General features: G+C 39.0%; 1 protein-coding gene across 2 annotated transcripts; it reads right to left on the bottom strand.

Moving 5' to 3' along the window:
• Positions 1–979: 979 nt before the first annotated feature.
• LOC107277452 (ABC transporter G family member 1) lies at positions 980–17033 on the bottom strand. Of its 2 annotated transcripts, none has more exons than XM_015757249.3 (8): positions 16447–17033; positions 8807–8886; positions 7121–7585; positions 6557–6643; positions 5475–5594; positions 5179–5367; positions 4988–5074; positions 980–1749 (listed from the first exon to the last, which is right to left on the bottom strand). In XM_015757249.3, the coding sequence occupies exons 1-8, from the start codon at positions 16922–16924 to the stop codon at positions 1087–1089; spliced, it is 2169 nt and encodes a 722-aa protein (XP_015612735.1). In that variant the 5' UTR covers positions 16925–17033; the 3' UTR covers positions 980–1086. The 2 variants fall into 2 exon arrangements, 1 of the variants encoding a protein (XP_015612735.1); XR_010737094.1 differs by having other exon boundaries at positions 1690–1749; positions 5179–5281.
• Between the last annotated feature and the right edge of the window lie 864 nt (positions 17034–17897).

The raw sequence follows: 17897 nt of genomic DNA, 5'->3' as shown, positions 1-17897 counted from the left end.
CCTTGTAGTCAATGGGAAAATACCACAGTTGTAGAACCCTCGCGACTGAACCGTAGCACAGAGTGGTTAGATATGGGAAGTCTTATTGCTTGTAGAAGAGTGGACCAAGATGCAAAACCGCCATGCACCCCCCCCTCCTCCTACCTCTAGTGGCAACATTGGGAAGATGCTGTGATGATCTGCCATGCATCCTGCGCGACAAGGAAAAGCTTGGGGTAGAAGGCTGGTGCTCTAATGGCCAATTGTTGAGCCCCACTTGTTAGCCTCAGGAGGTGGAACATGTAGAAAGGTGTAGGACTTGCCGGGAAGCACATTAGTCAACCGTGCCACTTAACAGCCCACGCCCCTCCCCGTAGGGATGATGATGCTGTGCAAGATGGCTGTGCAGCTGCTATCCCGTTAGACTGGTCGCATGTAAAGTGTCATATCACATTTAATGCAAAGCCTACACACAAAAGAGCACAGCAGGACACTGTGTCTCAATGCCATTAATGCACTGCTATTATCCTCGAGAAGCTCGGTACACCGATCTCGGGGACAAAAGATGATTATGCCCCGAGCTCAGATCCTGGCTTCCAACCTGAAGGGAGACCCCAAGCTTAGCCCTGCTTGGGGCAGCCAAGGTTCCCGACCGGCCTCCTTCATGGTGTATCACAGGCACTGTGGCAGACTATCGATTCATTGGGTCGTCTAAATAAACACACACACACACATACGTATGTATCTCACTGAAACACCTTAACAACTGCTCGGAAGGCATACTTTTATTAACCAATTGGTCACACTGTTATACTCATTCATACAAATATAACTTATTAATGTGCATACTTTCTATGCTAAACATAGTTAATGAAATATAATTGTCTCCATGAATGACTCCAAGGCAGAGCAAGAGCACTTTCCTGACAGGAAACAAACATCACTTTGTTTTCCTTGACAGTGCTAATGGAGAGAACTACTGTTACTTTGATGCAACCCATGAAAGATTCGTCCAAGTAATAGCCATGGCATCATTACAATTTGTTTTCTCATTGTATAGAGGACAAAGCAATATAACAATGTTAGATATAATATTTTCTTAAAACATCATGAAGTACTGCAAAGGTTCTCTATGCCACAAATGCATTTAGTGTTGCACCTAAATGTCAACCCCAAAAGCATGGGCTTGACCACATCAATAACCTTGATAATCACTACAAACAATAGCCTATAGATGACAATCATGCCACAAAGTACCGCAAGATCCACCCATCTTGAATGACCTGTTTCCACTTGAAATAACTCAACAATAACTTTTTCACCACTCACTGTTTCCTGTCCTCCTAGGTTACTTTGGAAGACTAACCCTGAGAACTCATTCTTGTAAAACCCCTGCAGTGCATACTTGTGAAAGGAAATGTAGTACATTGGGTACTTCCATACTATCTTTGGAAGGTTATTAGGTATTTGGAAGAATCCACTAGTAAGCATCATAATACCTTGTATACCAGCACCTGTGATTATCCCCATTAGGAAATCTGGTACAATGGTTGCTACGATCATCATTAGGGCTTCGACTAGCATTGTGCATGCACAAAGTACTAGCGCAAAATAGACAAAATGTTCAATTTTCCCTTGTAAGCCAGTAAGATAGTATGCAATTGCACCAGGTACTACAGCATTAAGGAGAAGGTATGGTATGGATGACAATGTATTGGAGATGACAAATGCGGCCACACCATAGTGTCCATTTAGTCTTTTCCTGAAGATCTGAGCAACATGAGACATACAAGAGTTTAAATTTCATTAGGCAAAATTTGATGCACAAACGCAAATTCATTTGATAAATGAATGTTTTTTCTAACCAGATTGATAAATGAATGTTGTCTTAAAATGAAATATTTAGTTTTGGTCAGGCTGCAGAATGTTAGGAGCTTTATTCTAATATTTTTGGTTGTAAGCTTGGATACTTTCCTGTAAGATATCTTGGTATTTCTATGCATTTTAGGAAACTAAACAACAAGGGCTAGAAAACAATTGAGGAAAGAATTGACAAGAAACTTTGTAGTTGTCTGTAGGGGGGGAGATTGGTGTTAATTAATTCTGTGCTTTCTAGTTTAGCCATGTTTATCATATATTTTTTTGAGATTTCAAAAGGAGTTCTTCAAAAAATTGATTATTATAGGCCACGTTTCTTTTGGCAAGGTGATGAGCATAAGAAGAAATATAGACTTACAAGATAAGATATTATATGTCATCCTAAAGATCAGGGTGGTCTTGGAGTTCATAATTTAGAAAATCAAAATTAATGTCTTTTTAGCAAGTTGTTGTTTAAGCTAATTAATGAACAGGGTGTTTGGCAAGATCTATGGAAAAGAAAATATTTGAATAATCAGGCTTTTAAGTCAAGTTGAGTGGAAACAAGGGGATTCCCATTTCTGGTCGGGCTTTATGAAAGTTAAGAGCACATTTCTAAATATGGGTTCTTGGATTGTGCATAATGGTCAGCAAGTGAGATTTTGGGAGGATAATTGGGTAGGAAATTCTTCTTTTAAAGATAAGTACCCATCACAATATGCTATAGTTCGAAGGAGAAACTCTTCGATTGCAAATATTATGTCTTATGTTTCTCTGAATGTTTCTTTTAGGAGAGCTTTAGTAGGTCAGGATATGACTAATTGGCATAATTTATGTGCTTCAATTGTTCATATTCATTTGACCGGGGATAATGATATTTTTAGATGGAATTTTCATCAAAAGGGTCAATTCTCTGTTCGTTCTATGTATTTAGTTTTAATTAATCATGGTTATGTTGGAGAGGAATAAGTTTATATGAAAACTTAAGATGCCTCTTAAGATTAAGATTTTTATGTGATACCTACTTAAAGGGGTTGTCTTGACATAGGACAATTTGGCTAGGAGGAACTAGCATGGTCGTATGAAATGTTGCTTTTGCATGAAAAATGAGACTATTCAAACATTTATTTTTGGAGTGTCATTATGCAAAATTTATATGCTCTACAGTTTTCTTGTGGTTTATATGCTCCACATAGTATATCTCATATTTTTTAGAATTGGCTTGTGGGAGTGGATAAAAAAAGTAGTAAACTTATTCTTGTTGGAGCATCCGCTATTTGTTCGGCCATATGGCTACATAGGAATGATATGTTTTTGGCAAGTCACCTTATGTACCTTATATGTAGGTTCTTTTCAGGGCAAAATACTGGCATGTCGTAATATTGATTCAATGGTTAACTATTGTTGTTGGAGCATCCGCTATTCTTGTTGGAGCATCCGCTATTTGTCATGGGCTCAACTACTAATGTTTGATGATGATATCAAGCTAGTAAAAACTGCATGTCGTAATATTGATTCAATGGTTATGCATCTTTTCGCCAACTTTGGATGAAGATTCACAAATAGAATTCAATAATCATGTGTTCTTTTAGGTTGGTTTTTGTTTGTGCCCCAGTTTTGAAAGGAGTGTGTTTTTAAGTACTTGTGTGTGCTCCTGTTTTGTGAGGAGTGTGTTTCTATGTCTTTGTTTTATTTAGTTCGAGTTTGGTTGAACTGGTGTAATAATTGTCTGTACCTCTTTAAGTAAAGTCCGGGATTTAATTCCATTATCTAAAAAAAGAATGTTGCTAATTTGATTATTTCATATGTCATAAAATGTGACCTCTTGTGCAAATGGCAAGTATTTAAAATATTTTAATAAAATTATGAAAATCATCACTCTATATTTATTAATAAATAATTTATTGCTTCAAAATCTATATATACTAATTAGAGAGGCTTCACCAAGAGGAACCGACATAAATCCCAATAAAAGATAGAAAAGTTAGAAATTCCAATATTGAACTTGTGAGTTCATCTATCAAACCTATGGCCAGATATCGTCCAACAAATAATATTTGGATTTATTAAAACTCGAGTTAGTAATGAGTTAGTAAATACCTAGTTGTACTCACTTGGAGTTCTCTGTTGAAGTATTCATTTTAGCAATCCAAATTTCAGAATCAATAAAAATTAATAATTTCAGTTTGTTTTTTCACGATCAAATAATATTGAAATCAGAAAATATTAATCAAATAATATTTGTTACTCCCTCCGTTTCAGGTTATAAGATATTTTGACTATTGTCAAAGACAAACTGCTTTAAGTCTGACTACGTTTATAGACAAATATAGTAATATTTACATTACCAAATTAGTTTTATTAAATTATAATTAAATTTGTTTTTACAATAAATTTATCTTGCGTAAAAAATATATTACTATTTTTTTCTATAAATTTGGTCAAACTTGAAGCAGTTTGACAGTTGTCAGAGTCAAAACATCTTATAACCTGAAACAGAGGGACTACTGGTTCTAAAATCTGATTTACAATATTGTAAGCCGATATTAATTTTGTAAAATACGTAGCATGTATGGATGGACACGTTGATGTAGTTAAAGCTTAATGGTAATTCAGTATACTCAATCCAGTAAAAAATAGAAATGAGTTAGAATTATTTTATCTCCCTGAATTTTTTCAGGATACTAAGAGTTTTTTTAGGTTTTTCTATGCGGAACCTAAATTGGAAATGAATTTATTTTTCTGTTCTTTCTCTCTTAGTTAAATAATGTTCTTCCTTTTCCTCTATGTAAGAAAGTTTGATGAAACTTTGTGCTTCAGTTAAATAAACTTTAATAAAAAAAACTTCAAAATCAACTTCAAATTTATGGTTCAAAATTCAAATTTTGGCAGCGGCTGATGATGAATGGGGGAAACGATGGGAGCCTCGGTTGCGTTGATACTTTGTTGAATCATTATAAAGTATTATGATTTTGCACTGTTGTATACACAAAGTGCTGGTGAAATGCATAATCGATTCCAGACATCGCTTCTATGCTCACCTACAAATTTATTTATGTTGGTATATACGGTCGAATTTAAAAAATCATATAGAGAAAACACGTTTGATCTTTCTGTTCATAAATATACATATAAGTTAAATTCATAATACCTTCATGTCCTCCACGAAGGAGGGGAACCCTCCAATTGCCATAAAGGTTAGCAGTGTGGCAATAAACATTAGCATGTGTGATCTAGCCTGAAAGAATCAAAATTAATTAATTAATATATTAATTTTTAATTGTTGATGCATACTCGATCAGCAATTTGCGAGAGAACAACCAATGTTTTATCTTCACTTACTTGAATTGAATCGGGTCCATAGCCCACATGGTAAAATATGGTCCCAAGGCAAACAGTTATGCAAACGTAAATGGCCAACCGCAACCAATAATATCCAATATCTCTATACATATTGACAAATGAACATCTAGTAAGCACAAGTGTCTTAGTAACAAAACCAGGTCGGTTTCTTCCAATCATCGCCCGATCCTGAATGAAAAGAATATGTTAAACGTAACTTGTGATATATACCATGAAAATATAATTATGCTAATGTTTACATGTAATTATATACGCAAAATTAGAATAGAAACCACCTCGTTTACGTAACGCATTTCCTGGTTCGCAACTTCTGATGTATTGGAGGATTTGTATGAGTTCACCAAAATGTCTATTGCTTCCTCTTCTGGCATGCACGGGAGTCCTTCTTCACTCTCCTGTATGTGTGTCAGCAAATTGAAAGACAACAATTCCGAAACAAAGAAATTATGGCATCTATATATAGCATAGATATGTTCACTTTGTCGTGCTGAAAACCATTCAGTTATAAATGCTGTCGTCCAATTTCCAATTATGCTTTACTTCCAGATTAGAGAAAATCCTACGGTGGTGTTACTCGTAGCCTATCTTTTTAACTTCTCTTTTACTGTTGGGTTGTATACATAGTATGTGCAGAGGCCTGAGGTTTAAACAATTTTTCATTATCTAAAACAAATTATGATATTCCATTAACTAGTTATACTGCGTATGAATTGTGAAAGAGCAATGCTACACGTACTAAATTTTTCTTACTAAACTTTTACTAACAATCATCTCAACCGTTTGATTTAAGTAGATAGAAGTTACAAAAAATCTAGATGCACTTATAGCATGACACATCAGTGTTAGTAAGAATTTAGTAAGAAAAAGTTAGTACGTATAGCCTTTTCCATTGTGAAATGCATGTACCCTAGTGGTTGCAGTGACCTGAGTAGCACCCCAATGTCTGAGTCAAATCTCTATAGGAGTGAATTTCAAATTGGATTATTTGAGGGCTAAATTTCCTATTTGATAGGCTAAGTTACTAATTTAAAAAGGCTGCATATATCCGGTTGGATATAGAGGCCGGGTAAAAAATACCCTTCTCTAGATAAAAATGAATTGTATTCATCTACCACACTATATATCTAACCTTATCAAAAATGAATCGGAGTCACAGACCACACTATATATATATATATATATATATATATATATATATATATATATATATATATATATATATATATATATATATATATATATATATATATATATATATATATATATATATATATATATATATATATATATATATATATATATATATATATATATATATATATATATATATATATATATATATATATATATATCTAACCTTATCAAAATCTTTGTTCACAGTCCTCAAGAAATGATCCGATGGGTTCCTCATTGGCGGGCAAGGGTAGCCATTCGAAGCAAAGAACTGCAAATTAAACCAATTAGAAGGTAAAGACAGTAAACACGTACATACATAGACAGTATATATGGGAAACTCTTTAATCCCAGGGACTGATGTATCCTCATTTGTTCAAACATCCTCCAAATAGTTACTAAAGATTTTCAATCAAAATAACAACATTCATACAATATACATATACTCTCCAAAAAAGTCAAGCCAAAAATCAACTTACACAATGAAAAATTAAAAAGATAAGTCCATCATATTAGCAATTCCAATGCTGTTCACATTCATATTTGTCCTTTTTTTCTCCATATGTAGATCAAATTTGAAATTGATTTTTGGTGGAGTGGTCGCTAGCTATATATACACTACATTATCAAATTTAATTTTTCACAACCATCACGCATTAAACATTGAAGAAAACGGTACACGAGAGGATACCTCCTAAGGGATTAGAATTCAATTCCCACTATATATATCACAGTTAGATCGACTAACCTCGGCAGCAGTTGAAGCTGGGCCAAAGAAGATGGTACTCCCAGAGGCGAGCAGGCAGAGACCATGGAAGAGCTCGAAGACCTCGCTGCACGGCTGGTGCACGACGGCGACGATGGTCATGCCCTCCCTGGCAGCGAGGCTGGTGATTCGGCTCATGACATGGAAGGAGGCAGCACTGTCAAGGCCGCTGGTGGGCTCATCCAGGAAGAGAAGGCGGGGACAGGTCAGGATGTCGAGGCAGATGCTCAGCCGTTTCTGCTGCCCGCCGCTGATTCCCTTGCTCGACCGCCCGCCGATCCGGATGTCCAGCGCGCCAGTCAGCCCCATCTCCCTCACCGTGTCGTCACCGCGCGCCAGCTTCTCCGCCGTCGACATGGTGTCCGGCAGCTGGATTTGCGCCGAGTAGTAAATGGCCTCGCGCACCGTCAGCGTTGTCATTAGCACGTTGTCTTGAGTCACGTATGCCTGATCGGTCCATGTGTGCATAAGCATATATCCAATCATTTACGTTTTACGATCGCCAGTTGCTCGGTTTTTTCTCTGCTTAAGGGTGTGTTCGGCGATACACTTTTCAAACATCAAAAGTTTTTTTTTCACAGGCACGCTTATCATATGTCTAAACAACGTTTTTTTAAAGAAAAGTTCTATAGAAAAGTTGATTTAAATATTTGTGCGCTGACCTACCAATTTGTTTTACGTTCCGGAAAGGGTTCCCAACTGCAAACGAACACTACCCTCTAAAAAACTCCAACCGAACACAAGCTTAATATATGGAGCAATTTCGTTTATGCCCTACTTTGATGTCTAATATTAATTTTACCCAGTTTTCGTTTTTGCTCCTATTTTTTTTAACCGAACTATCGTTTTTGCCCCTAGTTTGGATGGTGAAATCAACGGTGTTAAGTAATTGGTAAAAGGACATTTATACCCTCTTCTTTCTCTGTTCATTAATTGTGTTTTTGCCCTATTTTATACATGTAGCTTTGAAACTTTATTTGGTTAGTATATTTAAAATTAAATGACGCACATTGATTAATATAACAATTTAGACAGATTCTGAATTTGATGAAATTTTGACAAAATTTAAGCAGCATTTTAACTGGAACTTGACCAAAATTTTGACAACATTTCAACATCTTACACAATCATATGAAATCATAGTAGCCAATACCAACAGAGATAGGAGAGTGTATAAATATACTTTTGCTAATTACTTAACATCGTTAACTTCACCGTCCAAAGTAGGAGCAAAACGATAATTCGGTAAAAAAAAGTGGGGGCAAAAACGAAAACCCTAAAAAGTAGGAGTAAAATCAATATTAAAAATCAAAATAGGGGAATAAGCGAAATACCCCCTTAATATTTCTAAACAAGTGTTTTAGAAAATTAGATTGTCCAGTTACACTATAGCTAAATATTCTAGTTCTTTATAGTATAATTGTTTATGTCGTCAACTTTGACTAAACTTCAACTTATTGTAGACAAACTTGTAGTCATCCATCTATGTACAACGACTCATATTGTAGTGAACATGTTTGCTTCTTCGCTCCTATGTAGAAAGTGGCATTTAGTGCACAGTGCAGCTCAATAAAAGCTGACTAAAAAAATCAATAATATTCAACATGATGTGTGAAATTTTGGTTTTATCAATTAAATGCTTCAACGTATTTTCTAATTTGAACTCACCGAGGTTCCAAATGCAAGTTTCTGAGATCGGCCATTAATTAAAATTTGTCCTCTCATCTTCAAGTTCAAGTCCAATCTTCCTGCGTATATCAACATAGTAAAAATAAATACAAATTGAAATAGGACGCATTATGGGCCGAACTTAGATATACACCAACAATGTAATATAGGAAAAATTTGCTGCTGAACATTATGACTCGTGACTTTATTGTTCTCGTAGGACACTGTAAAACCAAAATAAATCTTTGAGAGAAATACTATTAAAATACGTTATTTGCTGATGGATACTGTCACCGTTATTTTGTTATTGTCAGCATGACAAGCTAAGGGAGGACACCAACAAGGTCAGAAATAGGACGCTAATGCCGGAGAAGAGAAGACTAACCGCGCGCGAGATGAACTGCCGACCATATCGTGCTTACAGACATTCTCTTACGGGACTTAGCTCGAGGTAATTAACTTAAGAGCAAGTCTAATATAGGATAGCCCACTACTAACTTCAATTTATCTATAGCCAATCAAATAGTCAATTCATATAATAATTGCTTACTATACTATTAAGATATGGTCCCACCTATCATACACACAGTGTGTCTTGAAGTCCGTGCTGCAGCTGGCTACAGATCTGTAGTCCGCTGCTCTTCTCTCATCATTTATCTCATTAAAATATATTTAGAGCTGGCTAATAGCCTGCTATTGTACCTGCTCTAATGCCACTACTAACCAACCGATGATAATTAATTAACTCCCTGTCAAAATTTATTCGGCAAATTGGTCTGTGCTGCCGTTCGTGTGTGCTGAGCAGTTACAAGATTTAGTTTAGTATCGTACGCAAGAAACATGTATTGAAATTTGATTTGAATTTTACTTGAACATGGAGCACACTAAAATATAGTCATTAAATGCGTGCTTATCTGGCACATTAAACTCCTTGGGCAAGTACTATATACTAATGAAAGGAAGGGGATTAGACAAACAAATAAAATAAAGGGGTGTTTAGATCTACAGGCGTAAAGTTTTGGCATGTCACATCGGTATTATCACTAGTACAGAACCTTCCATATGTGACGCCCTCTAACATGCCTGGAATTCACTACTACAAAATCAATTTTTCATAGCGTCATTCTACTTTTTTCTCCGACGGCCATATGCATAAACCGCCATTAAAAATATAATGAGGCTGAGGGGTTAAGTACCGCCAGCGAAAAGGCCGAGTTAAGATAGCCGCCAGCAAAAATATGTCCATTTTTGTTGGCGACCCACTTAATGTACCGCTAGCAAAAATATGTCCCTTTTTACTAGCGGCCCACTTAATGTACCGCCAGCGAAAATATATTTCCTTTTGCTGGCGGCCAACTTAGTGTACCGTCAGCAAAAATGAAATTTCACAAGCAGAGGTTAAGAGCACCGCCTACAAAAAAAAATCCTTAAAATCCCTCCCAGCCTGACACCTTCTCCTCAACCTTATCTGCTCATCTCCCATCCCCAACCCATCGCTCCCACTCAACCACCTCCACCGTGCGCCCTTCCTCCTCCGCTCCTCTCCCTTCTGCCGCCGCCACCGCGTGCCCTTCCTCCTGCGCTCCTCTCTCACCCGCCACCGCGTGCCCTTTCCTCCTCCGCTCCGCTCCCACCCGCCGCCGCCACCGCGCGCCTTTCCTCCTGCGCTCCGCTCCCACCCGCCACCACCGCGCGCCGTCGCCGTCGACACTCAGCGACCACGACGACGCTGGCGGTCGGGAGAGTGGATCCACCGCCAACTCGGGATCTGGAGGCTCCTCCCCTCCCTCTGTACCCTCTCCCTCTACCAGATCTGGTTGGAAGGGAGTGGTCGGCACGGAGGAGGTGATGACGCGGTGGAGGAAGAGGATGAAGGGGAGGCGCGGTGGAGGAAAGGTTGGGGAGTGCGGATCAGCGACGGGGGTACATGAGAGCTCCAGATCTGTTGGGCGGCAGCAGTGCTCGGCAGTGCGCTGGTGGCGGCGGTGGTCGGCGGTGAACGGACGGAGAGACGTGCGAGCAGCGGAGCTAGGTTGCGTGAGGCAGATGGCGGATCCGGCGGCGACTCGTTCAAGTCCTGCATTGGCAAGTCCTCCATCGGCAAGCCATTAGGCAATCCGGCAGCCCCAAGTCCTTGGATCGACGACGGCATGGAGCTCCTTCCTCCGTGACGAGCTGCCGCCGTGGAGCTTCGTCCTCCACCGCCGTGGAGCTCCTTCCTCCGCATCGAGCCGCTGCCGGGAGCTCGGAGCCTTGGGTTCAGCAACCGCTGCTGTTATTCTCGTGGTGAGGCAATGGGTGATGCATGCTGGGATTGAAACATTTTTTGTTCTGCAGGATCGACAGCATGGTTGGCAAAATTAATTTTGATTTTTGTGATGGTGAAATTGCACTGTGAGGTCAACATATTTGAATCGATGCTTGAATTTGTGATTTTGGACTTGTATTTGTGAATTTGTGAGAAAAACAGGATGCACGAATTCGTAATTGAGGGCATATCTGAATCGGTTTGAATTTGTATTTTTGTTTTTTTTTTGCATCGGAGAATATTTTCGCAGGCGGCCCTCTTAACAACGCGGTTGCTAAAATTGGTTTTCGCAGGCGGCCCTCTTAATAGCACGCTTGTGAAAAATTGAATTTCGTAGGCGGCCATCTTAAGAACGCCCTTGCGAAAATCGGTTTTCGCAGAGTATTATGACCGCTTGTGAAAACCAATGATTTTCTCTGGCCTTTACTTACTGGCGAGCTGCTTAGCCGCCAGCACAAACCTCTTTTTGCCGCCAGCATAAATGTTTTTTAGTAGTGATTAGTGGGCTGTCACGGATGAGTCAACTGTGACGGGCCGAAAAATCGTCTGATTGAGATATGGTCGCACAGACATGTTAGATGGGTATAAAACTCAGGCCCATCACGAATGACACATATCAGTGACGGGCCGTAGTTTAGGCCCGATTGAGATATGTAATGTTATCTCAATCGGGCCTAAACTACGGCTCGTCACTTATAGGTGTCATCCATGACAGGCCTGAGTTTTATGCCCATCTAACATGTCTGTGCGACCATATCTCAATCGATAACAACTAGGCCCGTCACAGATGACTCATCCGTGATGGGCTTTATACTAATGTCCGATTGAGATGACTTAATATTTTTTTTCCATTCATCATATGAAATGTTTATAATTGTGAGATGACCTAAAGCAAAATAATTAACTGTAGTGTAATAACTTATTTTATTATTCAAAATAATTTTTTGGGTAGTAAAGAATTTCTAATGGAAAAATTACCAACAATAAAGTTGTATAACTTATAAAGATTTACAACTTTTATTTTGGTCATTTTTCTATATAACTTTTTTTAACAGTTTAAATTTAAATTTAAAAATATGATAACTTCAAACAACATTTTTAAATACTAAATGATTTGAAATGGAAAAATTATCAACAACAAAGCTGTATAACTTACCAAGATTTACAACTTTTATTTTGGTCATTTTTCTATATAACTTTTTTTGAACAATTTAAATTTGAATTTGAAAATATGATAACTTAAAAACAACATTTTCAAATACTAAATGATTTGAACTAAAAAAGTCATCCACAACAAAGTTGTATAACTTCGTCCTCCACTGCCGTGGAGCACCTTCCTCCACCAAAACATTCTCCTATATTGCATCAATTGTATTCTGATGAAATCCGTGTCCATACGGTTATATGATGATCAATTTGAGAAATTTTAAATTCCATTACACGATAAATAATTTGGGAAGGAGGGAGTATAAGCTTACGTGGAGAAGTGAGGTAAAAAAAATAAAAAGTGTTGGCTCTTATACCAGTGCTAGCTTAACACGTGTTCCAAGATAAATACATTAAATAATATATAAGTGAGGAAGAGATATGAGAAAAAATTGATACTAACCTATAGCTAATATATTATATATATTAGCTTTAAGATAGACTAATAGTAGTAAGTGAGCTCTGCTATATATTATCTTTGTTGTAATCTCTAAATCCTGACTTTGTCCATGAAAACTAACCCACAGGTCCTACGCTAAGTCAATATCCTAGTTGTTAGTAGTAATGAAAGGTCATGATGTAAATTTTAAATAGAGTCAGCATCGGGAAGTTTCTTGTCTATTCACTGTCCTAATACTGTTGGCTAATCAAAGGGCATGCGTGGCTCACCTAAATTCAGTCAGCGCCGCAAAATGAATTCACCCTTCAACTGCCTAAAGAAATACATGACGACGTTGATTTCTCGTATATCGTTCCCATCATTCGTTTTATTAAAAAAAACCATATAATCTTTTATTTATTTTCCGTGACTTATTTTCTCGTTAAAGAAATTGTAATGTTAACTTTTATTTTAATATAGTTATACAATTTTTTTAATAAGACGAATGATCAAACAGCGAAAAGTCAAACGCGTCGTATATTTTAGGATGGAGTTAGTATCTTATAAAATTATAATACTATGTGTGATTAATGAGTCCTCCTTACTACCTCATTATTAATGTAGTTTGTCGGTAAGTTTGATTATCACGGTAACCACAAGTCAAGGGAAAGATATGGACTCCTTAATAAGGCCAGTCACAATGGGGGTTTCACTGGTGTGTCATGCACATTTAATAGGGGTAAGACTGAATAAAAAATGATTATTTGCATGAAATGGGGATGAGAGAGAAGGAAAGAGTTTCATCCTGGTGAAACTCGTCAGCGTCGTTTCCAAGTCCTCGGTAACAGAGTGAAACCCCCGTTGAGGCCGATTCGTTTCATTCACCGGATCTCTTGCGTCCGCCTCCGCCGTGCGACCTCCGCATTCTCCCGCGCCGCGCCGGATTTTGGGTACAAATGATCCCAGCAACTTGTATCAATTAAATGCTTTGCTTAGTCTTGGAAACGTCAAAGTGAAACCCCTCCACTGTGGGGATTGTTTCATAAAAGATTTCATTTGAGAGAAGATGGTATAATATTTTGGGTAGCCGTGCAATGACACTAGCCATTGTGACTGGCCTAACACTGAACTGATCAAAGAGCATTTATTATGGAAAGATGATTGTGTCGTGGTAAATATGCTCTCGCAACTCGTGCATGTAGTCGAAAGACCTCTTAATTGCAACCTCTCTTCGGTCCCCCTTCCGCACTTCTCCTCACTGTCTAGCATTCTTCTCGGTGACAAGTAGAAAGGGACAGGTATCTCGTTTTTCTCTATTACTATTTATCCCATCAATCACAACACATTTCAATTTTTCCATATTATACCCCTCAACCACCGTTTTATTCTCAACCATAAATTATTTGATAAAGTTATTATAGTATTTTATTTCAAACCTTATTGTATGCCAAACTACCTAGAAAGATAAGTAATTTGAGATGGAGATAGTACTACTCACTAAAGGTTTTAGAAGTTTTATATCATAGTCGATTAGGTTTGCCTTTGAGGACGGACGTTTGTATAACTAGGATTGTATATCTTTCTCAATGTTTACGTTATAATATTATACTACCAACATAAAAATAATACATTTCTGGCTACGCACATGTGCATATATTTCTTTATATGAATAACCAGAATTGCACACTGTTTTTAGACGGAGGTAGTACTTGCGTCGTTGTTTAATTTATGTAAAAGAATTAACTAGTCGAATTTATCTTATTATCTTAAAAATTCCAGACAATATTCTTCTATGATCTGATGAGAAATTTGTAATCTATAAAAGGTATAAGTACCATGATTAGCAATATTAAAATTTTAGTTGTAACTTATCTATACTCGTGCTGTTAAAACAATGATATTTTAAATTTTGAACATTTTTAAAATTTTTTGTCAGGGTCAATGCTGGGTTGTTTTTTATTAACTGCCAAATTTGGAGATTCTTAAACGTTCGTTTTATTTTGAAAGGGACCAGGGTGATTCCATTAATTGGATCCAACCAAATCGCTGGTTACCGCAACCAAACTACAAGCAGGATCACCGTGCATACCAGACGTGGAAGACCAGCTAGGTACGCTTGAATCCAAACGTGGCATATGAATTTTACAGACAATTCAGTGGTCGGGGAAAAACAAATTAAAATTTTCAGATTGAATCTTAGGCCATTAAATAACAGGACCCATACGAAGACCCTATATAGTTACCAACACACAATCTTAGGCTGAGTTCTTCTCTCTATGTTTCCAATCCATCTCTCGTATTCTACAAGCACGTTTTTCAAACTGCTAAATGATGCGTTTTTTCTAAAAAAAGTATATACGAAAGTTGCTTAAAAAATCATATTGATCCATTTTTAAGAAAAATTAGCTAATACTTAATTAATCATGCGCTAATGGATCGCTCTGTTTTCCGTCCACAACAGCTGTGTTCCCGACACTTTCAAACGAACACAGCCTAAATATTTTGGCACGCGCGTAATATTACATTTCTAGGGAGTTCCACTCAGCTATTTGACCCTTATATAATTTACAGTGTAGAATATACTGTAATTTCAATGAGATAATTCCTTATATGCTACTGAAAATTGGTCTGATCCCTTGTTGCCACTGAAAATTGGTTTTTTTCTTATATGCCATTGTTCCAAATTTGCGCACCCTCTCATGCTACTCCCGTCTGTTAACTATGTGTTGACCATTAACTCTCAAGTAAAAAAGACATATTTGCCCTTCTAAGTATAGGATATGCCTAACAACTCAAAATGGCAAATACATCTTTTTTTTACTTGAGAGTTAACGGTTGGCATGAGAGGGTGCGTAACTTTGGACTAAAACATTTAGTAGAAGAGCCAATTTTCAGTGACATATAAGGGATCAGACTAATTTTCAGTGGCATATAAGAGATTTTCTCAATTTCTATTGATGCTCTTGGCTAGAAACAGGCAAATATCCTGTCTACATGCAAAAAGAAAAAAAAACTTTGGATGTTTGGACACTACGTGCAAATTAAAATGATGTAACACTGCACATTGCCATGTTTATGGTATAAGCGACCTCACATTAAGGAAAATTCAGTTCTCAAAGAGATGACGCCTTATGCTTAGAGTTAAATTTTGAAATGTTCAATTAATAATAGAATAAAATACTAGGATTTTATATGTGAAAATGATATCGATATATTTGTCATATAGGAACTTCCGTAAAGTTTTTTCTTCATATAGTAGTTCTGAGGCAAGTAGTGGAGATTAGTTCTATCTGTGAAAGTTTAACTATTTAAAAAGACTTTCTCATGTACTATCTTCGTTCGTTTTTTAATATATGTCGCTATTGATCTTTTTGAAATTCGTTTTACTATTCATTTTATTCAAAATTTATGTGCAAACCAACCAAAATATAAGTCATGCTTGAAGAACCTTCAAGGATAAATCAAGTCACAATAAAATAAATAATAGTTACATAAATTCTAGAAATAAACGTATGTCAAAATAACAACAGTGTTATATATTACAAAACGGTTGGAGTATGCTACTTGCTACTAATAATAGTGTGGTTGGAGGATTTGATTTTTTTTTAATTCCAAAACTGTCAAAATGATATGTAAGCACATGTACAGCCCCTTGCCGAATTCAAGATGAATGTAATTAAGCTCAGATCAGCTAGCATGCGATCCATGGGGAGAAACTAACTGAGCAAAGTGTACGTGTTGGGTTACCGGCGAGGGTGTCGAGCAGCGTGGTCTTGCCGCAGCCGGAGGGCCCCATGATGGCCAGCACCTCGCCGGGGCGCGCGCAGCCGCCGACGCCGTTGAGGATGGCGGCGGCGTGCCCCCTGCTGTCCACCGCCGTCACCCACACGTCCTCCCACGTCAGGAACACGCCCCCGCCATCGCCGTCGTCAAGCCGCTTCTCCCCTCGAGCCGCGCCGACGACGTCGATACCTATACTATCGAACCCGCTGGCGGCGGCGTGCTCCGTCGTCGCCGCCGCTGCCGCCGGATGTAGCGGACGAGGAGGCGCCGTGTCGCCGCGGGGAGCGGCGCGCCGACCGCGGAGAGCCGCGAGCACGGTGCGGAATGGGGAACGCAGGAAGCCACGGACGGCGGCACCGTCACCGCCGCCGGGAGAGGTTCGCCACAGCGGGAGCGACGGGCTTGGCGTCGGTGCCCAGCGTGGCAGCGGCGATGTCGCCATGCCAACAGCCTATTAGCGCTTCACAGTTATTCAGTACAAGTGTAGAACTGAAACCACTAACTAGCGTTCTCTTACGTTTTTTCTCTCATCTCCTCGGGTTCTTTTCTAAATGTACTATAATAGGGCTTATTAATATAGATAACTCCACATATGTAGGCATCAACTTTAAATACAGTTGGTTGCGGATGTCTGTGTTTGATGTCTGCGTCTGGCAATAACACTATACCCAAGTTCGTTAGCATCAGGATTTGCTAGCATATTTGGTGCGTTCGTTTCTGGCGGTTGGGAACTCATTCACTGCTACACGATAGATTTTTCTGGACGTCACCCCCATTTATTTTCATACGGTCCGTAAGTGGAACCACACGAAAAAATAGAGGGACCGGCACCGGGCTGTCGCCCGCACGGGAAAATGCATTTTCCCGTACGGGCGTCTTAAGAGTACCGCACGGAAAAGTTCTCATTATCCCATGCGGTCGACTTAAGAGGACCGCTCGGAAAAATCAATTTTCGTGTGCGAGCTTTTTAAGTGGACCGCACAGGAAAATACCTCCCTCTTTTCACTTCCACCCACTTCAAATTTTTCACATCCTCTCTCTTCCTTTTTCCCTTTTATTCTCCCTCAACCACTCTCCTCTCTCTCTACCTTATCTCTATTCTCAGCCACTCCTCCCCACCTTCCCCTACTCCTTCCCCTCCCCTCCCCCGTCAACGGCGGCGGTGGCCCCTCCCCTCCTCCCCGTGAGGGAGCAGTGGCTCGGCGGAAGCAGTGGCTCAGCGAGAGCGACCAGGAGGAGGAGAAGGTGGCGGCGGGAGAGGGCACGGGGGCAGCGTCGGCGGCTCTATTGGCAGGGCGCGACGGCTGCTGGCGGAGGTGACGCGGCAGCTCGGTGAGCGGAGGAGCGGCGGCCGCGGGACGGGCGGCGGACGGCGCGGCGGCCGAGGCATCGTGCGGCTCGGCGAAGGAGCGACA

The sequence above is a fragment of the Oryza sativa genome, chromosome 10, assembly GCF_034140825.1.
Source record: "Oryza sativa Japonica Group chromosome 10, ASM3414082v1".
Classification (NCBI taxonomy): domain Eukaryota; kingdom Viridiplantae; phylum Streptophyta; class Magnoliopsida; order Poales; family Poaceae; genus Oryza; species Oryza sativa.
This window is presented reverse-complemented; position numbering and strand designations above follow the sequence as displayed.